Raw genomic sequence first — 17,219 nt, forward strand, 5'->3', positions numbered from 1 at the left:
TATAAATGACAAACCCTTTTTCGTTCTTTCCTCTCTTTATCCTCTTTCTTTTCTCTCTCCCTTGACTTTTCTCTTGACTTGTCCAAATCTTTCTTGTCTTCTTCTCTTTCCTTACTCTTGGATTGTGTTGGAACAGTGTGGTTAGAGTAGTGCTGTGAAATGAAAAAAGGTCTTGAATTGTAGCAATCTGTTTTTGTGCATATAAAGACAAAGCGTTTCTTTAAAGCACTACATTGAGTAAACCACTTCATAAAGGATGTCAAAAAGGAAGCAAGCCTGTGATACCACAACTGTATGAAATTCACCTGATGAGAAAAATCATACAAAATATTCTCGTACTGAAAATGTCAAATTAAACAAAATCAATACAAAATGTCTGCCTGATAAAAAAAAAACTTGTTTTGCTAATAACTGGGGGAAAGAGAACAAAAAAATTCTAACCTATAGTAACTATCTTTCTAGTGCATACTCTATCTACCTGCAGACTCCTCACATCCTGAATGTCCCAACTGCTAGACCAGAAGCTTTTTAATAGCGTTTCCATGTAGTTAAGGGGTGCTGGCTTTGCATCAGTGCTGGAAATGTTACTGTGGCATCACTGAAGCCATAAAGCTTTCACCCGGCATCGTGATGTCAGCTTCCCATCAATGATTTCCACGCCAACGAGAATGAGAACATCATCAATTCTGGTGAGGTGATAAACCACTTGGAACCTTAATAATGAATTTCAATGCATGACCAGGCTTTACGACAGGAAGGCGGGAGGGTTTGGTGAGGAATCTGCAGGTAGGTAGAGTATACTTCTGTCTCTAGATTCATCACTTTCTGAATAGATTTCCCAAGCAGTACATCATTATGAAGGTTTTGAAGGAATTGTCAAGATGAGGAAATCCTAGGAGACAAAATGGCGATCTCTTCACACTTAGAACCTAAACAGTTGTGCTGTGCAAAAGTATGAAGGGATGCAAATATTGCCACCATGTAACGTTCAGCCACTGGGACTTCTATTTCCAAAGTAGAAGTTGATTATTTTGCCCTGGTGGAATGCCATCCTGTGGTTCCTTAAGCGCAAGGGCATAGCCCATATCAATACATCAGATCAACGATCTTGAAAAGGTCCTATTTTGTACTGCTGCACCCTTTCTGGTACCTGTGCACTCTATAAAGAGCTGTTCATCAACTCAACAGCCTTTGATCTGGTCAATGTAAAAACTAACCGCCCTCTGAGGATCCAGTCTGTGTAACCTCTCCTCCTCCTTGGTAGGGTGTGGCAGGGGATAAAATGATGGAAGAGTGAGGGATTGACCTGTCTGGAAAGGGGTCACCACATTTGGTAGGTTCATAGTTCCATCGGGGGGAGGGGGGAAAATAGGTAAAAGGTAGGTGAACGCCCAGCGCTTCCACAAGAAAAAAAACCAGTCTTACACATTAGGAGCCTCAATTGGTAGCTGTGAGGTGTTTTAAGTATGGGCTGCCTCAGAAACCTCAAAACTAAATTGAGGTCCTACTGTGGCACCACAAAGGGGATGGGAGTAAATATATTAGTAGGAAACTGGATTTTTGTTGCAGTTGCTCACCCCCACACTTTTTGCCCCCTTTAGAACTACTAGATGTTGGTTTTCGACTCTGTGCTCTGGAGTCTGCTAACCAGCTGCCAGTGTCCTTTCCCTAAAAACAAAGTAAAATGGTCAAACAGTGTTCGAATTGGCACACACTTTAGCACCCCTGTAAGGCCCTAGTACATGGTACCTAGGGTATGGGAACTAAAGAGGGTCCCTAAGGGTTGCAGCATGTATTATGCCACCCTAAGGGACCCACATACAAATTGCATGCAGACTGCCACTGAAGGCTGCGTGACATGGTGCAAACCATGTGTGAAAACACAACATGGCGCACTCGTTGTTTGCCATGCCAAAGTCATTGCACGTAATATATGAAAGTCACCACTAAAGCTGGACATATAGCAGGCCTCAAAAAATCCTACTAGACCTGCAGGTCTAGTGACATGAATAATCCACTCAACCTAATTATAATGCTCTTGACCCTTAAACTAGTTTCAAATTGTGTGATCCTGGGTAAGTATTTTAATTCACCAAGATGCCATTTTCTTCTTTATCACATATGAGAGCACCATCAAATACACATGTTCAGCATGTCTGCTATACAGAAAACTCTTGTTTAGTTAATAGACTAAACTTTTGATTCATATATAATACAAATCTAGCCACATATAGGATATACATGACCGCTGACTACCCTTAGTTTATTACCGCATTGTCGTTGGTGCCGGAGCAGGAATGTTTATGAACTAATGTTTAAAAACTGTTGCTTTTAATAAATACCTAGCTAAAACATAAAGGAGCATCACACTGTCATTTGTAATCAGCAGATTTTACATTGAAATGCCCACAGAATTTCCCACTGACGTACGAGTTACTTACCTTCGGTAACGATGTATCTGGTAAAGACGATTCTAGCTGCAGATTCCTTCACGTAGAATTATCCCCAGGCGTGAGACTGGATCCGGAAACTTTTTTGTCACAGCATCCCTGCGTGCCGGGGGCGGGGCGACATCACGCGACTCCGCCCAGGTGCCGTCGGCGTACGTGACGTCAGCGAGGTCACACAAGACCCGCCCCGGAGCGCCTAGGTCAGTTTTCTTCTGAGAACTTTTCCGCACCACAACGCGGAACCACCAGATAAACTGTGGAAGCATGGGAGCAGTGTGCGAAGAACAGAAACATTGGAAAGAAATGGTGACTAACAACCCCACCAGAGGAGTGCCAACATCGCACAACCCAAGGGCAGGGAAAGAAGAAAGAACAAGCAGAAACCTGCGTAGTCACCCTGCCAGCACATAGACAGCCTCCCATCCCTCTAACCCGGAGGCAAAGAACATGCATAAAAGTCATGGCACCCCCATCTTCCCCCCCATCCTGAGCAAAGAATGGGACCAGTCCCAAAACAGTCAGGGACAACAAACCTCCAAGCCACCCCAACCTAGAGGGCAACCACCCACAAGGGGACAAGGCAAGACCTGGCCAGGGGACTCTTATCAGAGTATAGCGATGGAAGGGAGGGAGGGGAGGGGAGGGAGGACAGGGATAGAAAGCAATCCCCACCAAACTTGGAGTAGCCAGAGCAGCAGGGCACCGGAGCACCGGAACCCTATCCTTCAAAGAACCAAAGGAGGAAAAGAACCGCCCCCAGACGGAGCCATCCGTCAAGAACAAGTAAGGCACTCACAGGAGACACAGCCCCATCGCCCCGGGAGGCGAGTACCGAAGACCAACCCAAGGGTCCTCGCAGAATAGGGGAGGAAGGGCGGGCCGTGAAGGAATCTGTGGCTAGAATCGTCTCTACCAGATACATTGTTACCAAAGGTAAGTAACTCGTACATCCCCTGAAAAGCCAGTTGTCCTTAGCCAGATGATGTCTAAGCACAACCGTAGAAAGAATGGTTCTGCCAGGTGAGTCAGTGGTATTCAATCCGCAGCGAATACTGAACTTTGCTTCATCTCTACCAACAGCAATAGCTTGGGAGAGTATGGCCCGGGCCTCCTCCATGATTAAAGGCAGCACTTGTGCAATCAAATCCCATGCAATATGGGAATAACTGCCCAATGGCATACAATGTTTACAGACCACAGTAAAATGCTGGAAGAGAAAATTCTCTTCCCAAACGAATCCAGCCTCTAGGATTCCCAATGTGGGAGTGTGGTAGGGAACACACCAGGGTTGATTTGGGGGGTAGAGGCCAAAACTACTAGGCTCTCAGGGGTGGGATTCTGGGTAAGGGAGGCTAGATCCCCAGGGAGCAGGGCGATGAGCCTTTGCACAGGAGTGCCTGTACAGGGCTTGACTAAGGCCCCGACCACGACATCAGGGTTCATGAAGGGGGAGTAGAGAGATTCTAAGGAGGATACTCCAGGGATTAAGCACCACTGTCAAACATTGCTTTTAACTTCCACCATGGAAAGTGCCAGGTCCAAGACCTCACCTGCCCTCAGGACGCCCCATCACAAAGAAGGCCCCCTTCCTCCATAGCCACTGTGGGAGGTGAGAGGAAAGCAGTGTCTGGTGGGGTACCCAGACTAGTGGCAACACAAAGATGTGAAAAAACACACGCTGGTAATAGATGACAATTAAAAGTCACAGAATATAAGTCAAAAGATGACTGTTGGGAGTTTTACCCAAGTCTGCGCTAATGGCGCGTAAAGGAAGAACTGGGATCAGCCATCTTGGATGGCGCCTATTTAGACAACGTGCACGTCACACCCAGCGCGGACGGGGCCACGTGGAGCCAAACGTCGTCACCTACTGCCGAAGAAATGGACTGCTCAGAAAAAAATCCAGATCCAGGCTGACGCCAGGGGAATATTCTAAGTAAGGAATCTGCTGCTAGGAGTCTATCAGATAACCGTCCCAAAAGCTCTAAATGTTATGAACCACTCAAAAGCATAGTTTGCTTTATCGCTGAACAGTCGGGCTCCATCAAAAGGTAGATTCATTACCGTAGTCTGAACATCTGTGGAAAAACCTAATGTACGAAGCCAGGCAGAACCAGCAGTGTCCAAGTAAGGCTGCTTGATCTGCCATTATGCTGCTTGTTTACTCCCCACTGGTTGTGCCACATTCCAGAGCATGTGTAATCTCCCAGGAGGCATGTGGCATTAAAGTATCTTGAGGCTAAGCTGTAAGCTGAGAACATTTTCATGCCTACTGCCTCCAGCTTTTTCAACTCCTTGTCTGCGGAGGCGGTCGGGAAGGTTTCCGCTGACAGTTTTAATGAGCAACAAGGCTGGACAACCAGACTATTGGAAGAGGAGAGAACCAACAAACAGGGTGGATCACCTCATACGGTCCTATGTCTGGCAACTAGTCTGCTCACACCTGGAGATAAAGCATGCGTTTAACATGCAGCCAGTACCAGGTCCAATTACGCTTCCTTAAAGGTTTCTATGGTTGGAATGGGTAATTTTTAAAACCTGTGCTGCCTTCCTTACCACAGTGTTGTAGGAAACCACTTTGGGAGGAAAGTGTTCTGAAAGACCCTCTGGCTTTAATTCGGAGGATGTATTAATGCCAAAAGCATCTGTCAAGGACTGAAAATCTGAGTCCATTGCCAGAGGTGCTGGTCTCACCATCATCATCTTTCCTGATGTCCTATAGGAGGTCCAAATAAGAGCAGATTAAGTCATGGATCGTCTCCCTGTACTGCTTTGACACAGCTGGCCGATGCTCCCTATATTGTGGCTCCTCTATTTGAGCTCACTGGGGCAGTCCAAAGTTCAGACAAAGGCTGGCTCACCAATGGGACCTATGTCATCTGATTTTGAGCCGGTGGCACTGGTATCGGAGTCGGGAGAGCTCGGGTCATTGGAATATGCTGTGGTGTTAGACGAATCCTTGCTGGTAAACGTCGTCGCACTGGTGCTGGAGATGGAGCCAGAGGTTCGGGAAGGAAGGAGGCAAGCTAAGCCAAGGGAAGAGTCCGGATGGCACACCAATGGGTCCATAGGAGCCAAAGGCACTCTGGGTGGGACATTGGCCCTTCTGGCTACATGTCAAACATAGTGCTCAGAAAGGACGCAGGATAAGATTATGGAATAGGAAATTCTTGTTAAGTCTGTGGGCCTACACGCAGACTGTGAAGAGACGGGTTAAGCATTGGAGTCAGGTCCAACAGCATCAACAGAGCTGCACCTTCGGAAAGAGGTACATTTACCACTTCCTGGTCTTTCCAATGCATTTGTAGGGGATGTATTATGTGTGAAAGACTTACCTCAAGAATAGTGTGTGGAGTAATCATTGTGCCTCTGCTTCTCATGTTTTTGTCATTTTTCTGTCATTAAGTTCGAGGATGGTGACTCCAGTGACTTGGGACGTTAGCAACACTGGAATGAGGTTGGGACCTTCGCATGGCCTGGTGTTCGTCTCGAGCCTTAGCTCCCTTTCATTTATTGCACTGGGATTGCATTGAGAAGCAGGACTCTCACAAGTTAGTATCGTGATCAGATCCTAGACAATTAAGACAAAGGTCAACAGTGTCAAACATCGACATCTGACCCTCACAGTTCCTACAGGGTTTCAGCTATGAACAGATTGGAGGGAGTAAACGGGGTAGGTGTGGGGATTGGAGGCCGGATTAGGTTTCATTTGGACTCCTCCCTTCTCCACCCCCCCCCACCCAAATTGTGAGTTATAGTTCAAAATCTCTAACAAAAGAGCGAAGAGTGAGCTCCAGGTCCACATGGAAAAAGGGAAACTGACATCATGATGCCAGGGTGGGTGGTTACAGCTCCAATTATGTCACAGTCGTGTCAAAGCCGAATCAGATGGCAGGTGCTCAAATTCAGAAATCCTGGATACCACCCACTCATGGCCTAGTCTGGAGACAAGTATGACTGGGGCTTGGTAGTTCCTGATCTTCTTCAGAACTTTGGGCAGGATACATAGAGGTGGGAAGGAGTACTGGAGTCCTGTTGCAACAATCCAACTAAAAGGCATCACTGAGGGAGAATTGCCTTGGGAATGATGCACAATAGTTGGGACACTGAACATTCTCAGCAGTGGCGAAAAGATCGGTGCAGGGTTCTTCCTACTGCTGGAAGATAATCTGTGCCACCTCCGAGTGTAGCTGCCAATTGTGATCTGCCAGGCAGCGCTGGCTGAGTTAGTTCACCATGATGTTTAAAGATCCTGCCAGGTGTTGTACAACCAAGGAAATTCCCCAACGACACAGCCAGTTCTAAAGGCTGAGAGCACCTCAAAGGACCTGCACCTGTTCCCCCTTGGACAGGAGGAAAGCCTTTAGTGCCAAGCAGATCGCCCGCAAGTCTGAAAGGTTGATGTAGAGGCGGTGCTCCGCTGCAGAACAGAATCCTCTGATCTTCACCTGTCCCAGATGGCCTCCACAACCCAGCAACGATGCATCTGTCACAACAGTTAGCTCTCTGGGTGGGGAAGCGGGAGGTGTCTGCCACTGGTCCAGCACCTTGAGACCTTCACGGGTGAGTAGCGCACTTACAATTCCGATTGATTGGTCCAACACTGGTCAATCAACCACAACTGCGGATCTTTAGCAGTCTCCTTTGACACCTGGATGGAACCGGACAGGTTCCCACGGTGCTGGGCCCACTGAGACTTTAAATCCCTTTGCAAATGCCACAAGTTCCACACGGCAGGGTCCAAAAGGATGCAGGAGCCCAAGGAGTCTGATCCAATACTGGACAATTTGAAGCATGGAAATGCCTGACGTGATGCTTTGCCCACGTGGAGGTAATAACTTATCCTGCCTCCAACTAGGTGACAATGTGCCTCCAAGGGTAAACTAAAGGAGTTTTGAAGCAGCAGTAAGTAGGGGTGGGGACTTGGAAGTATGTTACCACTGAAGGTTTGTACATTGTCAGCCGGATCCCAACCTCTACATGCATATAACAAATATAACATATGGTAACTCCATGGCATCTTTATAACATGGCTCATTTGGTTCTATTGGCGTCTCTTCTACTCCAATATGGCCACTGCTTTTTTCCTTTTTCTTTGATATATATATATATATATATCTATATCTATATCTATATCTATAGTCCAGAATTTCCTACCATCTCATACATGTAAATAATATGCGGAGCACAGAGGACTTTGGGCTTACCTTTTCACTTACTTCATTAGGTAAGCGCCCGCTTATGCTCAATGATTTTAGGAAATGGCATGTCTTAACCGTAAGATTTCTTGTATACTCTTTCTTTCATCTATCAATGGGACATGAGTACAGTGCGCTACCAAGAATGGGACTATCTGTATGATCAGTACAGCATGCATACTATCCTATAATTACCACAAAGTCCTTCTTTTTATTTAAGCAATGCTCCTAAATAGCCTTGGTTACTCTGCTCCCTACAGACATACTTACATAGCTACCGCACCTATATATTTATTTGGATACAGAAATCATGAGGACTTCTTTCGACTACTCTATTCATTAGGTATGACCTATCTCAATAGTGTCTTGGGACTGCTTTTCACCTACTTTTTCTATAGACCTGTGAGGAAATGGGTGCATTATATAGTTTGGCTGTGTGACCTCGCCAAGCAAATCACTTACCAACCCCTTTAGGCCCAGTAGAATTAGTTTGTTCAACCCTATATTTATTTATAAAGTTTTATGTATTGCGAACTTGACCAAAGAGGGTATCAGAGCGCTTTACATTTAGGATGGTTGCGTTAAAAGTTACATCAGTTACAAGAGCATTGTAAAGTACAGTACACAAACAATGTGGAGGAGGCGAGACGAGGAGGAACTGTGCCCAATGTCCAGCTGGGTAGGTGACAGTCAAGGGGGAAACCAGGGCCAATCTCCTCATTAGCTGTCTAGCAGCTCCACTGGGCATCAGCCATGTTGCTCAGGTCTCAGCGTTCAAGAAAACCAGTTTTGAGTTTATTTGATTTGAGAAGTTTATATAGCGCTGGCTAAACCCGGAGGTATCAGAGCGCTTAACCAGAGGATCGTTGCATTACAAGGTACAGCTAAAAAGGTTTCTATAGCGGTGGCTAGACCCGGAGGTATCAGGGCGCTATACCAGAGGAACATTGCATTACAAGTTCCATCAGATCCAATAGCATAATAAGGTACACAGTGAACAAACAACGAGGTTGAGAGAATTTGTAGGGAAGGAGGGGAGGAAGGAGCCATAGAAGGGAGACAAGGAAGAACAGTGTCCAATGTCTGGCTGGGTAGGTGACGGTCGAGGGGGAAACCAGGGCCAACCTCCTCATTAGCTGTCTAGCAACTCCACCGGGCATCAGCCATGTTGCTCAGGCCTCAGCGTTTGGGAAAAACCATGAATAGATACATAGGCTACAGTATCTATTCACCATAGAATATCCCCAGGCGTCAGACTGGATCCGGAAGATTTTTTCGTCAGCAATACCCCTTGCGCGTCGCTAGGCGTCGTCTGCGGCTCCGCGTCCGTCGTCGGCGTCATGCGCCGGAATGACGTCGGAGTACTTAGACGCCGCCCTCGCGCGCTGACGTCAGTTCTTGTACATAGCTTTCCGCGCCAGGAACGCAGAGCCAAGCAAAGACCGACACTGGTGCCAAAAATAAAATCTAGGGGCCTGAAAAGGATAACCTTAACCCTAGATGTCAGTTCGCAGAACGGGGAGGATGGGTGGGTCGGTGAGGAATCTAACTAACTAATGTTTCTTACAAATACATCGTTACCGAAGGTAAGTAACTTGTTCATCTGAAAGAAACACGTTAGTTAGATTCCTCACCTTAGAATAGATACCCAAGCAATACCATCCCCGGTGGTGGGTCTGCGAACCAAGATCACACCAGAAAGTCCTGGAGGACAGAACGGCTAAAGAAGCCATCCCTCCGGACTTGGCTGTCAAGGCAATAATGCCTGGCAAACGTGTGTAGCGAAGCCCACGTCGCCGCCTGACAGATTTCCTGCAAAGGGACACCCCGTCCCAAAGCAGTAGTAGCCGCTGTGGCCCGAGTGGAGTGGGCGCGCAGCCCAACAGGAGGGTCCTTTTTTGCCAAGGAGTAACAAATTTTGATGCACAAAACGACCCACCGAGAGATGGTCCGTTTGTGCACCGCTTTCCCCTTCTTAGCACCCACGTATCCAAAGAAAAGTTGGTCGTCCACCCGGAACTGCTTTGTGCGGTCCAGATAAAAGGAGAGCGCACGTTTTGGGTCCAGACGGTGGAGCCTCTCTTCCTCTTTGGAAGGATGCGGAGGCGGAAAGAAGGTGGGCAAGGTGACAGACTGCCCAAGATGAAATGGAGTCACCACTTTCGGAAGAAAGGAGGGACGAGGCCGAAGGACAACCTTGTCCGGATGAACAGACAGAAAGGGAGGCTTTGAAGATAAAGCCTGGAGCTCACTCACCCGTCTAGCCGAGGCGATGGCTACCAAAAAAGCAGTCTTAAGAGTCAGAAGACGAAGAGGACAATTGTGAAGAGGCTCTAAGGGAGCGCACATCAGGAATGTCAAGACAAGATTCAAGTTCCACTGAGGCATTACAAAAGGGACAGGAGGGAACGTGTGAGTAATGCCTTTTAGAAAGCGTGTAACTACAGGGGACTTGAAAAGAGAAGGCTGATCAGGAAGCCGCAAGAAGGCAGAGATGGCAGCAAGATAACCTTTCAGAGTGCCCAGGGCAGAGCCCTGCCGGGCCAAGGAAAGAAGAAAGAGGAGAACCTCAGAAAGAGGGGCGGAAGGGGGATCCACAGCCTTTGCTGTGCACCATGCCACAAATTTGTTCCACCGGCAGGCGTATACCGTCTTTGTGGAGGGACGCCTGGCTGCCAGAATGATATCACAGACTTCAGGAGGCAAGTCAAATGGCATCAACTGCCGCCGCTCAATCTCCACGCATGGAGGTGGAGCCTGGACAGGCTCGGGTGGAGGACCGTCCCCTGCTGCTGCGACAGAAAATCCTCCCGAAGGGGCAGACGTATCGGAGGATCGGTCAGCATACTGAGTAGCTCGGGATACCAGTACCTTCGTGCCCAATCCGGAGCCACCAAGATAACTTGGGCCCGGTCGTGCCTGATCTTCTTCAGCACTCTGGGCAGAAGTGGTATAGGCGGAAAGGCGTACAACAGACCGCAACTCCACTCGTGACGAAAAGCGTCGCCGAGCGAGTGCCGCCTTGGAAATTCCAACGCGCAGAACTGCTGACATTGCGCGTTCTCTTCGGTGGCGAATAGATCTAACCAAGGCTCTCCCCACTGCTGAAAGAGACCTTGCGCCACTTCGGAGTTCAGACGCCATTCGTGATCCATCATGCACCGGCGGCTGAGTTCGTCTGCTCTGGCGTTCAGAGAGCCCGCCAGATGTTGAACCACCAGGGTGACGCCGTGGTGTTCCAGCCATGTCCAGAGACGCAGAGCCTCCTGACAAAGGGTCTACGACCCCACCCCGCCCTGTTTGTTGCAATACCACATGGCGGTGGTGTTGTCCGTGAACACCTGCACGACACTTCCCCTGACAGAGGGAAGGAAGGCTTTCAGTGCAAGTCGGATCGCTCTCAACTCCAACAGGTTGATGTGGAGACGAGACTCCGCCGGAGACCAGAGGCCTCTGATCTCCGCCTCTCCCATATGGCCACCCCATCCCAGGAGGGACGCATCCGTCACGATGACATGCTCCGGTTGGGGAAGGGAGAGGCTCTTGCCCTTGACCCAATCGCGGTCCGTGAGCCACCACTGCAACTGCTGTGCAGTGCCCTCCGAGATCAAGACATGGTCGGACAGGTTGCCGTGATGCTGGGCCCACTGAAACTTCAGGTCCCACTTCAGGTCCCACTGCAGAGCCCGCATGCGCCGTCTGGCGTGATGCACTAGTAGGATGCAGGAGGCCATCAGCCCCAGAAGCCGCAACACTAGCCTGACCGAGACCCAGGATAGAGGCCGAAAGATGGGAATCAGGGCCTGTATATCCCGGACCCGCTGTTCCGGTGGATGGACCCGGAACTGCGCCGAATCGAGAACCGCTCCGATGAAGAGGAGCTTTTGAGAGGGGCTCAGGTGTGACTTCGGCACGTTGATGGAAAATCCCAGCAAATGCAGGAGATCCGCCGTAGTCTGGAGGTGGGAGACGACTGCCTGGGGCGAGCCCGCCTTCAACAACCAGTCGTCGAGATAGGGGAAGACTGGAACCCCTGATCTGCGCAGATGAGCTGCGACCACCGCCATCACTTACGTGAACACCCGAGGGGCACTGGTGAGGCCGAAGGGGAGCACGGTAAACTGAAAGTGCTCTGGGCCCACCGTGAACCGCAGGTAACGCCGGTGGGCCGGCAGGACAGGGATGTGGAAATATGCGTCCTGCAAGTCCAACGCTACCATCCAGTCTACGGGGTCTAGGGCAGCTAGAACCTGAGCCAAAGTTAACATCTTGAACCTTTCCTTCCGGAGGAAGGTATTGACGTTCCGGAGGTCCAAGATAGGGCGTAGGCCCCCTTTGCCCTTCTTGGGAACCAGAAAGTAGTGGGAATAACAACCACGACCTACTTCAGGGCTCGGAACGCGCTCGACGGCCCCCTTGGCCAAGAGGGCCGAAACTTCCTCGTGGAGAAGATTCAAATGATCCCCCGAGATACGGTGGTGCTGCGGTGGCATGGCTGGAGGGGTCGTCTCGAAGGGGAGGGAGTAGCCCCTTCGGACGATTTGCAGCACCCACCTGTCCGATGTGATGGACCGCCAGTGGAGCAGGTGATGGCGAACTCTGCCGCCCACTGGCGTGGAATGGGCCTGAAAGCTCGGACTAGGAAGGCTTTGAGGCGGATGCTGCCGGGGTGGATGTGGGCTGACCTCGTCGTCCTCCAGAACCGCCTCGGCGGAAACCACGTCCGCGCACAGGTTGATTCTGCGGCTGGTGGCTAGGCGCACGTGAGGAGGCACCCCTTCCTTGGCCACGAAAGGGGCGAAAGGCGGAAGTTTTCGACCGCGGGGCCGAGAGGCCCAAGGACTTGGCCGTAGCCCGGGAGTCCTTAAAGCGATTCAGCGCACTGTCCGCTTTCTCGCCAAAAAGGCGAGTGCCATCAAAGGGCATATCCATGAGAGAGCTCTGGACATCGCCCGAAAATGACGTGGACCGCAGCCAGGCGTGACGTCTAAGCGCCACTGAGGTAGAAATCGCCCTACCCAGCGAGTCCGTGGTGTCAAGCCCACATCGTATAGCATGTCGCGCGGCATCCCTCCCATCGGCCAGAGCCTGGGTAAGTCGTGTCCGGACCTCCTCCGGACACAGGGGCAGCGCGTCCTCCACCGCATCCCACAGAGAGTGGGAATAACGGTCCAAGAGACAAGCGGTGTTCAAAGACCACAGGCCCAAACTAAGGGAGGAGAACAGCTTCTTGCCAAACTGCTCTAGTCTCTTGGAATCCCGGTCCGGCGGGGCGGTCGGGAAAGAGGATTGGGAGGTGGAGGCCTGGATAACCAGGCTCTCAGGGGTAGGGTGTTGGGACAGAAAACTGGGGTCGCCCGGAGCAGGGCGGTGGCGCCTGGCGACGTTCCTGTCCACAGGAGGAACTGTGGAGGGCTTGGACCAGGTGCCCTGTAGAACCTCAGTGAGGGCCTCATTGAATGGCAGCAGAGGCTCAGTGGAGCTTGCTGCAGACTGAAGCACCTCGGTGAGGATGTTCGTCCTCACAGCCACGGCAGGTAGCTCGAGCCCAAGGGCTGCGGCCGCCTTGCGCAGCACCACAGAGAAAGCAGCACCCTCCTCCGAAGCCACAGTCGGAGGAGAGATGAATCCAGTGTCTGGCGAGGTATCCAGGCCACTGGCCTCCCCCAGTTCATCTGCCCAGTCCTGGGACAGTTGGGCCTGAGCGGCCATAGGATCCTCGGATCCCTCCCAGTTGTCCCCATCATCCGACTCCTGGTGTAGAGGAGAAAGTAACAGAGCCGGGCGGTAGACAAAATGTGTCTCTAGCGGCGTCCATCGACGCCGTACCGGCGCCGGGCCCGGAGTGGGACTGAACCGGGGCTCGACGTCGAATGGAGTCGACGTCGGCGTCGGGGGTGGTACCGGTGTCGACGCCGGCGGAGGAGGCGTGACGAGGTTGACCGGCGTCGACGGGGACTCGAGAACGGGTCCCACGGGCGCTTGCGGCGTCGAGGCCGGAGCCGTCAACGGCGCCGGGGCCGGAGCCACCGGCAGGCAAGGCAGCCCAGTCGGGTCCGCGGGGCCCGAAGGCGCACCAGCGGGCGCCGACGGCGGAGCCAGCTTCCTCATGGCCGAGAGGAAGGCACTGACTTCCGCCGGCGTCGCGTCAGTCCCAGGGACCGGAGGGTATGGGGACGTGCGCGGCGCCTGCGGCTCCGCCGGAGCCGCGGGGGTGGAACCACCCTGACCCTCGGCCGAGTCGCGCGACCGGCGAGGGGAGTCCGAAGAGCGGTGTCGCCTCTTGGACTTCTTGGAATGCTTCGACTTACCCGAAGACTTGGATCCCGACGACCGATGGTGACGTCGGCTGCGGCTCCGCGACCGATCCTTGGACCTCCTCCTGGACCGGGATCGAGAGGCGCGCGGAGCCGAGTGGCGAATCTCGAGAGGCTTACGGGACCGCTCCCGTCTAGCCTTCGAGGTCAGGGCCTTGCAGTCCGAGCACGACGCCGCGTCGTGATCGAGGCCCAAGCAATAAAGGCACCGGCGGTGATGGTCCGTAACCGACATCAAGCGGCTACAGTCCGTACAGGCTTTGAAACCAGGCATCCTACCGGCACCGGAGTCGAGACAGGATCAAAAAAAAGGATCAAAAAGTTAGTCAAAAATTGACTAAAGGGGTAGCTCTCCCGGATCTGCGCTTACTGGCACGGAAAAAAGAAGAACTGACGTCAGCGCGCGAGGGCGGCGTCTAAGTACTCCGACGACGTCATAACGGCGCACGACGACGGACGCGGAGCCGTAGACGACGCCTAGCGACGTGCAAGGGGTATTGCTGACGAAAAAATCTTCCGGATCCAGTCTGACGCCTGGGGATATTCTAAGGTGAGGTATCTAACTAACGTGTTTCTTTCAGATCAGGGTCTCCAACGGAGAAGCGCTACAAGACCCAGATGCCCAAGTAAGCAGTGGGGTCGGGTGACTCAAAGCGGGGACTGGAAAGTACATATATGCCACCAAAAAAGGCCTCAACAAAGGTACCCCAATTCCGCATTCCCACAAAGAAACAAGTACTTGAGCAGGGGTCCACCAGAGCCAGCATGGCAATGACCAAGGAAGACCTGCTGGCTTCCCTGAAAGAACTTAAATTGGAGTTGCACACAGAGTTAAAGAGGGACCTCCAGGCTTCTATGGAACAACTGAAGGTCTTTCCTGCACCAATACCCAACACTCACTACTACTCCTAGGAATGGGAAAGATCTTCTGACTTTGGATTGGTCTCTTCCACCTCTCGTCCCATGGGGCTAGCTGGAGGACGAGGCGGATGGCTCTTCCCAGTTTCTTTGGAACCGCTTCGACTGAACTATGATGTTGCCCCTTGGGCGAAAACCGAAACTGTCTGTACTTACTGCAGAGCCGGAGTACCATTGGCCGTTGCCCGGTGGAGCTATCCTATGCAGCTATAGAGGAGTCTGGCTCTGGTTCACCCCCTCGGCCATCACCTACCCAGCCGGACATTGTTTTTAACGGTTCTTCACAATTTGGTCGGTCTTTCACTTTGACTGCTTTGTTTCCGCTGAAGTACTTTCCCCCTTCTGGTCTGCCTATCTGCATTCCTTTCCCCTGTATACCTTTCCCCCTCTACTTTCCATTACCCATAAGATGTCGGTCTTGGCTATGCAACACGCTAATAACTTTTGTTATTGTGTAATCTCATGTTTTTCTCTTATGCCTTTACTTGTAACTTTAGTAATCCTGTTACTCACTGATCCTCATGTAAAGCTCTCGGATACCTCCGGGTCTAGCCAGTGCTACATAAAATTCTGCAAATAAATAAATAATACATTTATGCCACTTTTCGTGCTCTAACCCTTGGAATACAGGCATTTTACCCATATAGACAGGCGCAGCCTCACCACTAATTACCATTTTTTCCAATGTCATGAGTTTATCACTTGGAACATACCTCTATATTGTGTGGCACGTAACGCAGTGGGAATTTCAGAGTGACCTATATACATGTATATATATTTTTTCGCTGAAAAAAACAAAAGGTTACAGGGACATTATAGTTTGTCTCAGATTTCACTCGAACAAAACCAGTCTGGCTTAGTATATGTTGCACCTACCTACCCTAGTGAAAACTAAACTTCCCATGAATGGAGAAAGGGTTGTGCTAGACCCTTAACAACCTATCTAAAACTTCAGTAGAACTTACTGATCTACAAAAATATTGTATATGTGCCTAATGCTAGTGATGGTTTTTCAATTAATCCACACCTAGATTAGCTGGTAAAATACTGCAGGCTTAAATCCCCTACCCGCTGCACACCAATGTAGGAGGCAGGCTTAGTATATGGTGCACACTTATTTAAGTGAGGCACATTGCACTAATCCAGAAAAACCCTTACAGTGATTTTAGTGGTTCTAGACAACCATAGAAAGCTCTCTAAGTAGTAGTTGTGGAGAACAGCCTTCAGGCTTTGTCACGAAGGAGTGTTGAGCAGCTTGTTTTACCAGAACCACTCACATATTGTAAGTTAAATGAAAAAGAACCACAGAGTGTAGTTCTAAAAATAGGTCTCTTTATTAAACACCCAGATATTTCAACAATACATACAATAATTCAATTGAAGGCAGGTAAGTAAGCACAAATGCACAGTGGTCTCAAGGGGGATATCAAACCATATACTAAAGAAGTGGAGTGCAAACAAGCCTTGGCAATGCCAAGTTATTGCGCTGCACAAGGGTTTGGTCCCAGCGGTTCCGACAAGGGATACTGGCCTCAAAATTGCAGAGAGGACAGGTCAGGCCTTGAGGGAGTTGCAGAGCCACCACCTGTGTTGCTGAACCTCTGGAAGTCTGTAGCAGCAGCAGACTGGTCAGCTTCGTCGCAGTGCTTGCAGATGCAGGGGAGTGACTCCAATCCAAGGGATATTACTTTGGCTGTCCTTGATGCCCACAGGTCTGTTGAAGATCCTGGAAGACACACAGATGACGACGACTTGCAGAACAGCAAGACCAGGAGCAGCAGGAGTCTTCCTGGATGCAGTCTTGGTTCCAAGCGAAGTCCAAGTGTCCAGACGGTTGAAGAGTGATGTGGTTTCAGGCTTGATTCTTGTCCCACGATGAATCGGATGGGCCACCCACAGGTAAGCTCTTAAGTACCCTAAGGAAAGGGTTGGAACAAATCAGGGGTCTCTCCTAGAGGAAGGGCTGGACAGACGAGAGAATACTCCCATGTCCTTTGTCCAGTTTAATGCCAGAGCGGGAGCCTAGGGCTCCTTGAACTGGCTATAACTGGAGTATGCAAGAAGGGCACCAAATGTGCTGCTCAAAGTAGCTTAGTGGAGCTGGCAAGCGCACCACCCCATCCCAATAGACTAAGTCCTGTCTGGGAGGTGTTCACATCTCCCTGTGACAAGAAATCTAATGTTCTACCTTCCTCTGCTTGGCTCAGCAGTAGGGGCATAATCATGTCTGTGGTTGGCAGCAGCACTAGCTTGCTGTCAGACCCTGAAAAGCTGTTACCGGTAGTACATCGGGGTACCCTAAAGGGAGCACGCCAGTACATGGGATCATAATTCTA

At 50.6% G+C, this 17,219-nt stretch overlaps 1 protein-coding gene across 2 annotated transcripts in view; it reads right to left on the reverse strand.

The window, feature by feature from the left end:
- THOC2 (THO complex subunit 2) overlaps positions 1-17,219 on the reverse strand; it is a 1,568,999-nt gene that overhangs the window by 76,591 nt on the left and 1,475,189 nt on the right. For both annotated transcript variants that reach the window (XM_085608126.1, XM_085608125.1), the window contains exon 34: positions 15-152. In XM_085608126.1, the coding sequence (XP_085464252.1) occupies positions 15-152 (138 nt within the window). The remainder of the gene's footprint in view (positions 1-14; positions 153-17,219) is intronic.

Source organism: Triturus cristatus, chromosome 5_2 (assembly GCF_964204655.1).
Source record: "Triturus cristatus chromosome 5_2, aTriCri1.1, whole genome shotgun sequence".
NCBI classification, from domain to species: domain Eukaryota; kingdom Metazoa; phylum Chordata; class Amphibia; order Caudata; family Salamandridae; genus Triturus; species Triturus cristatus.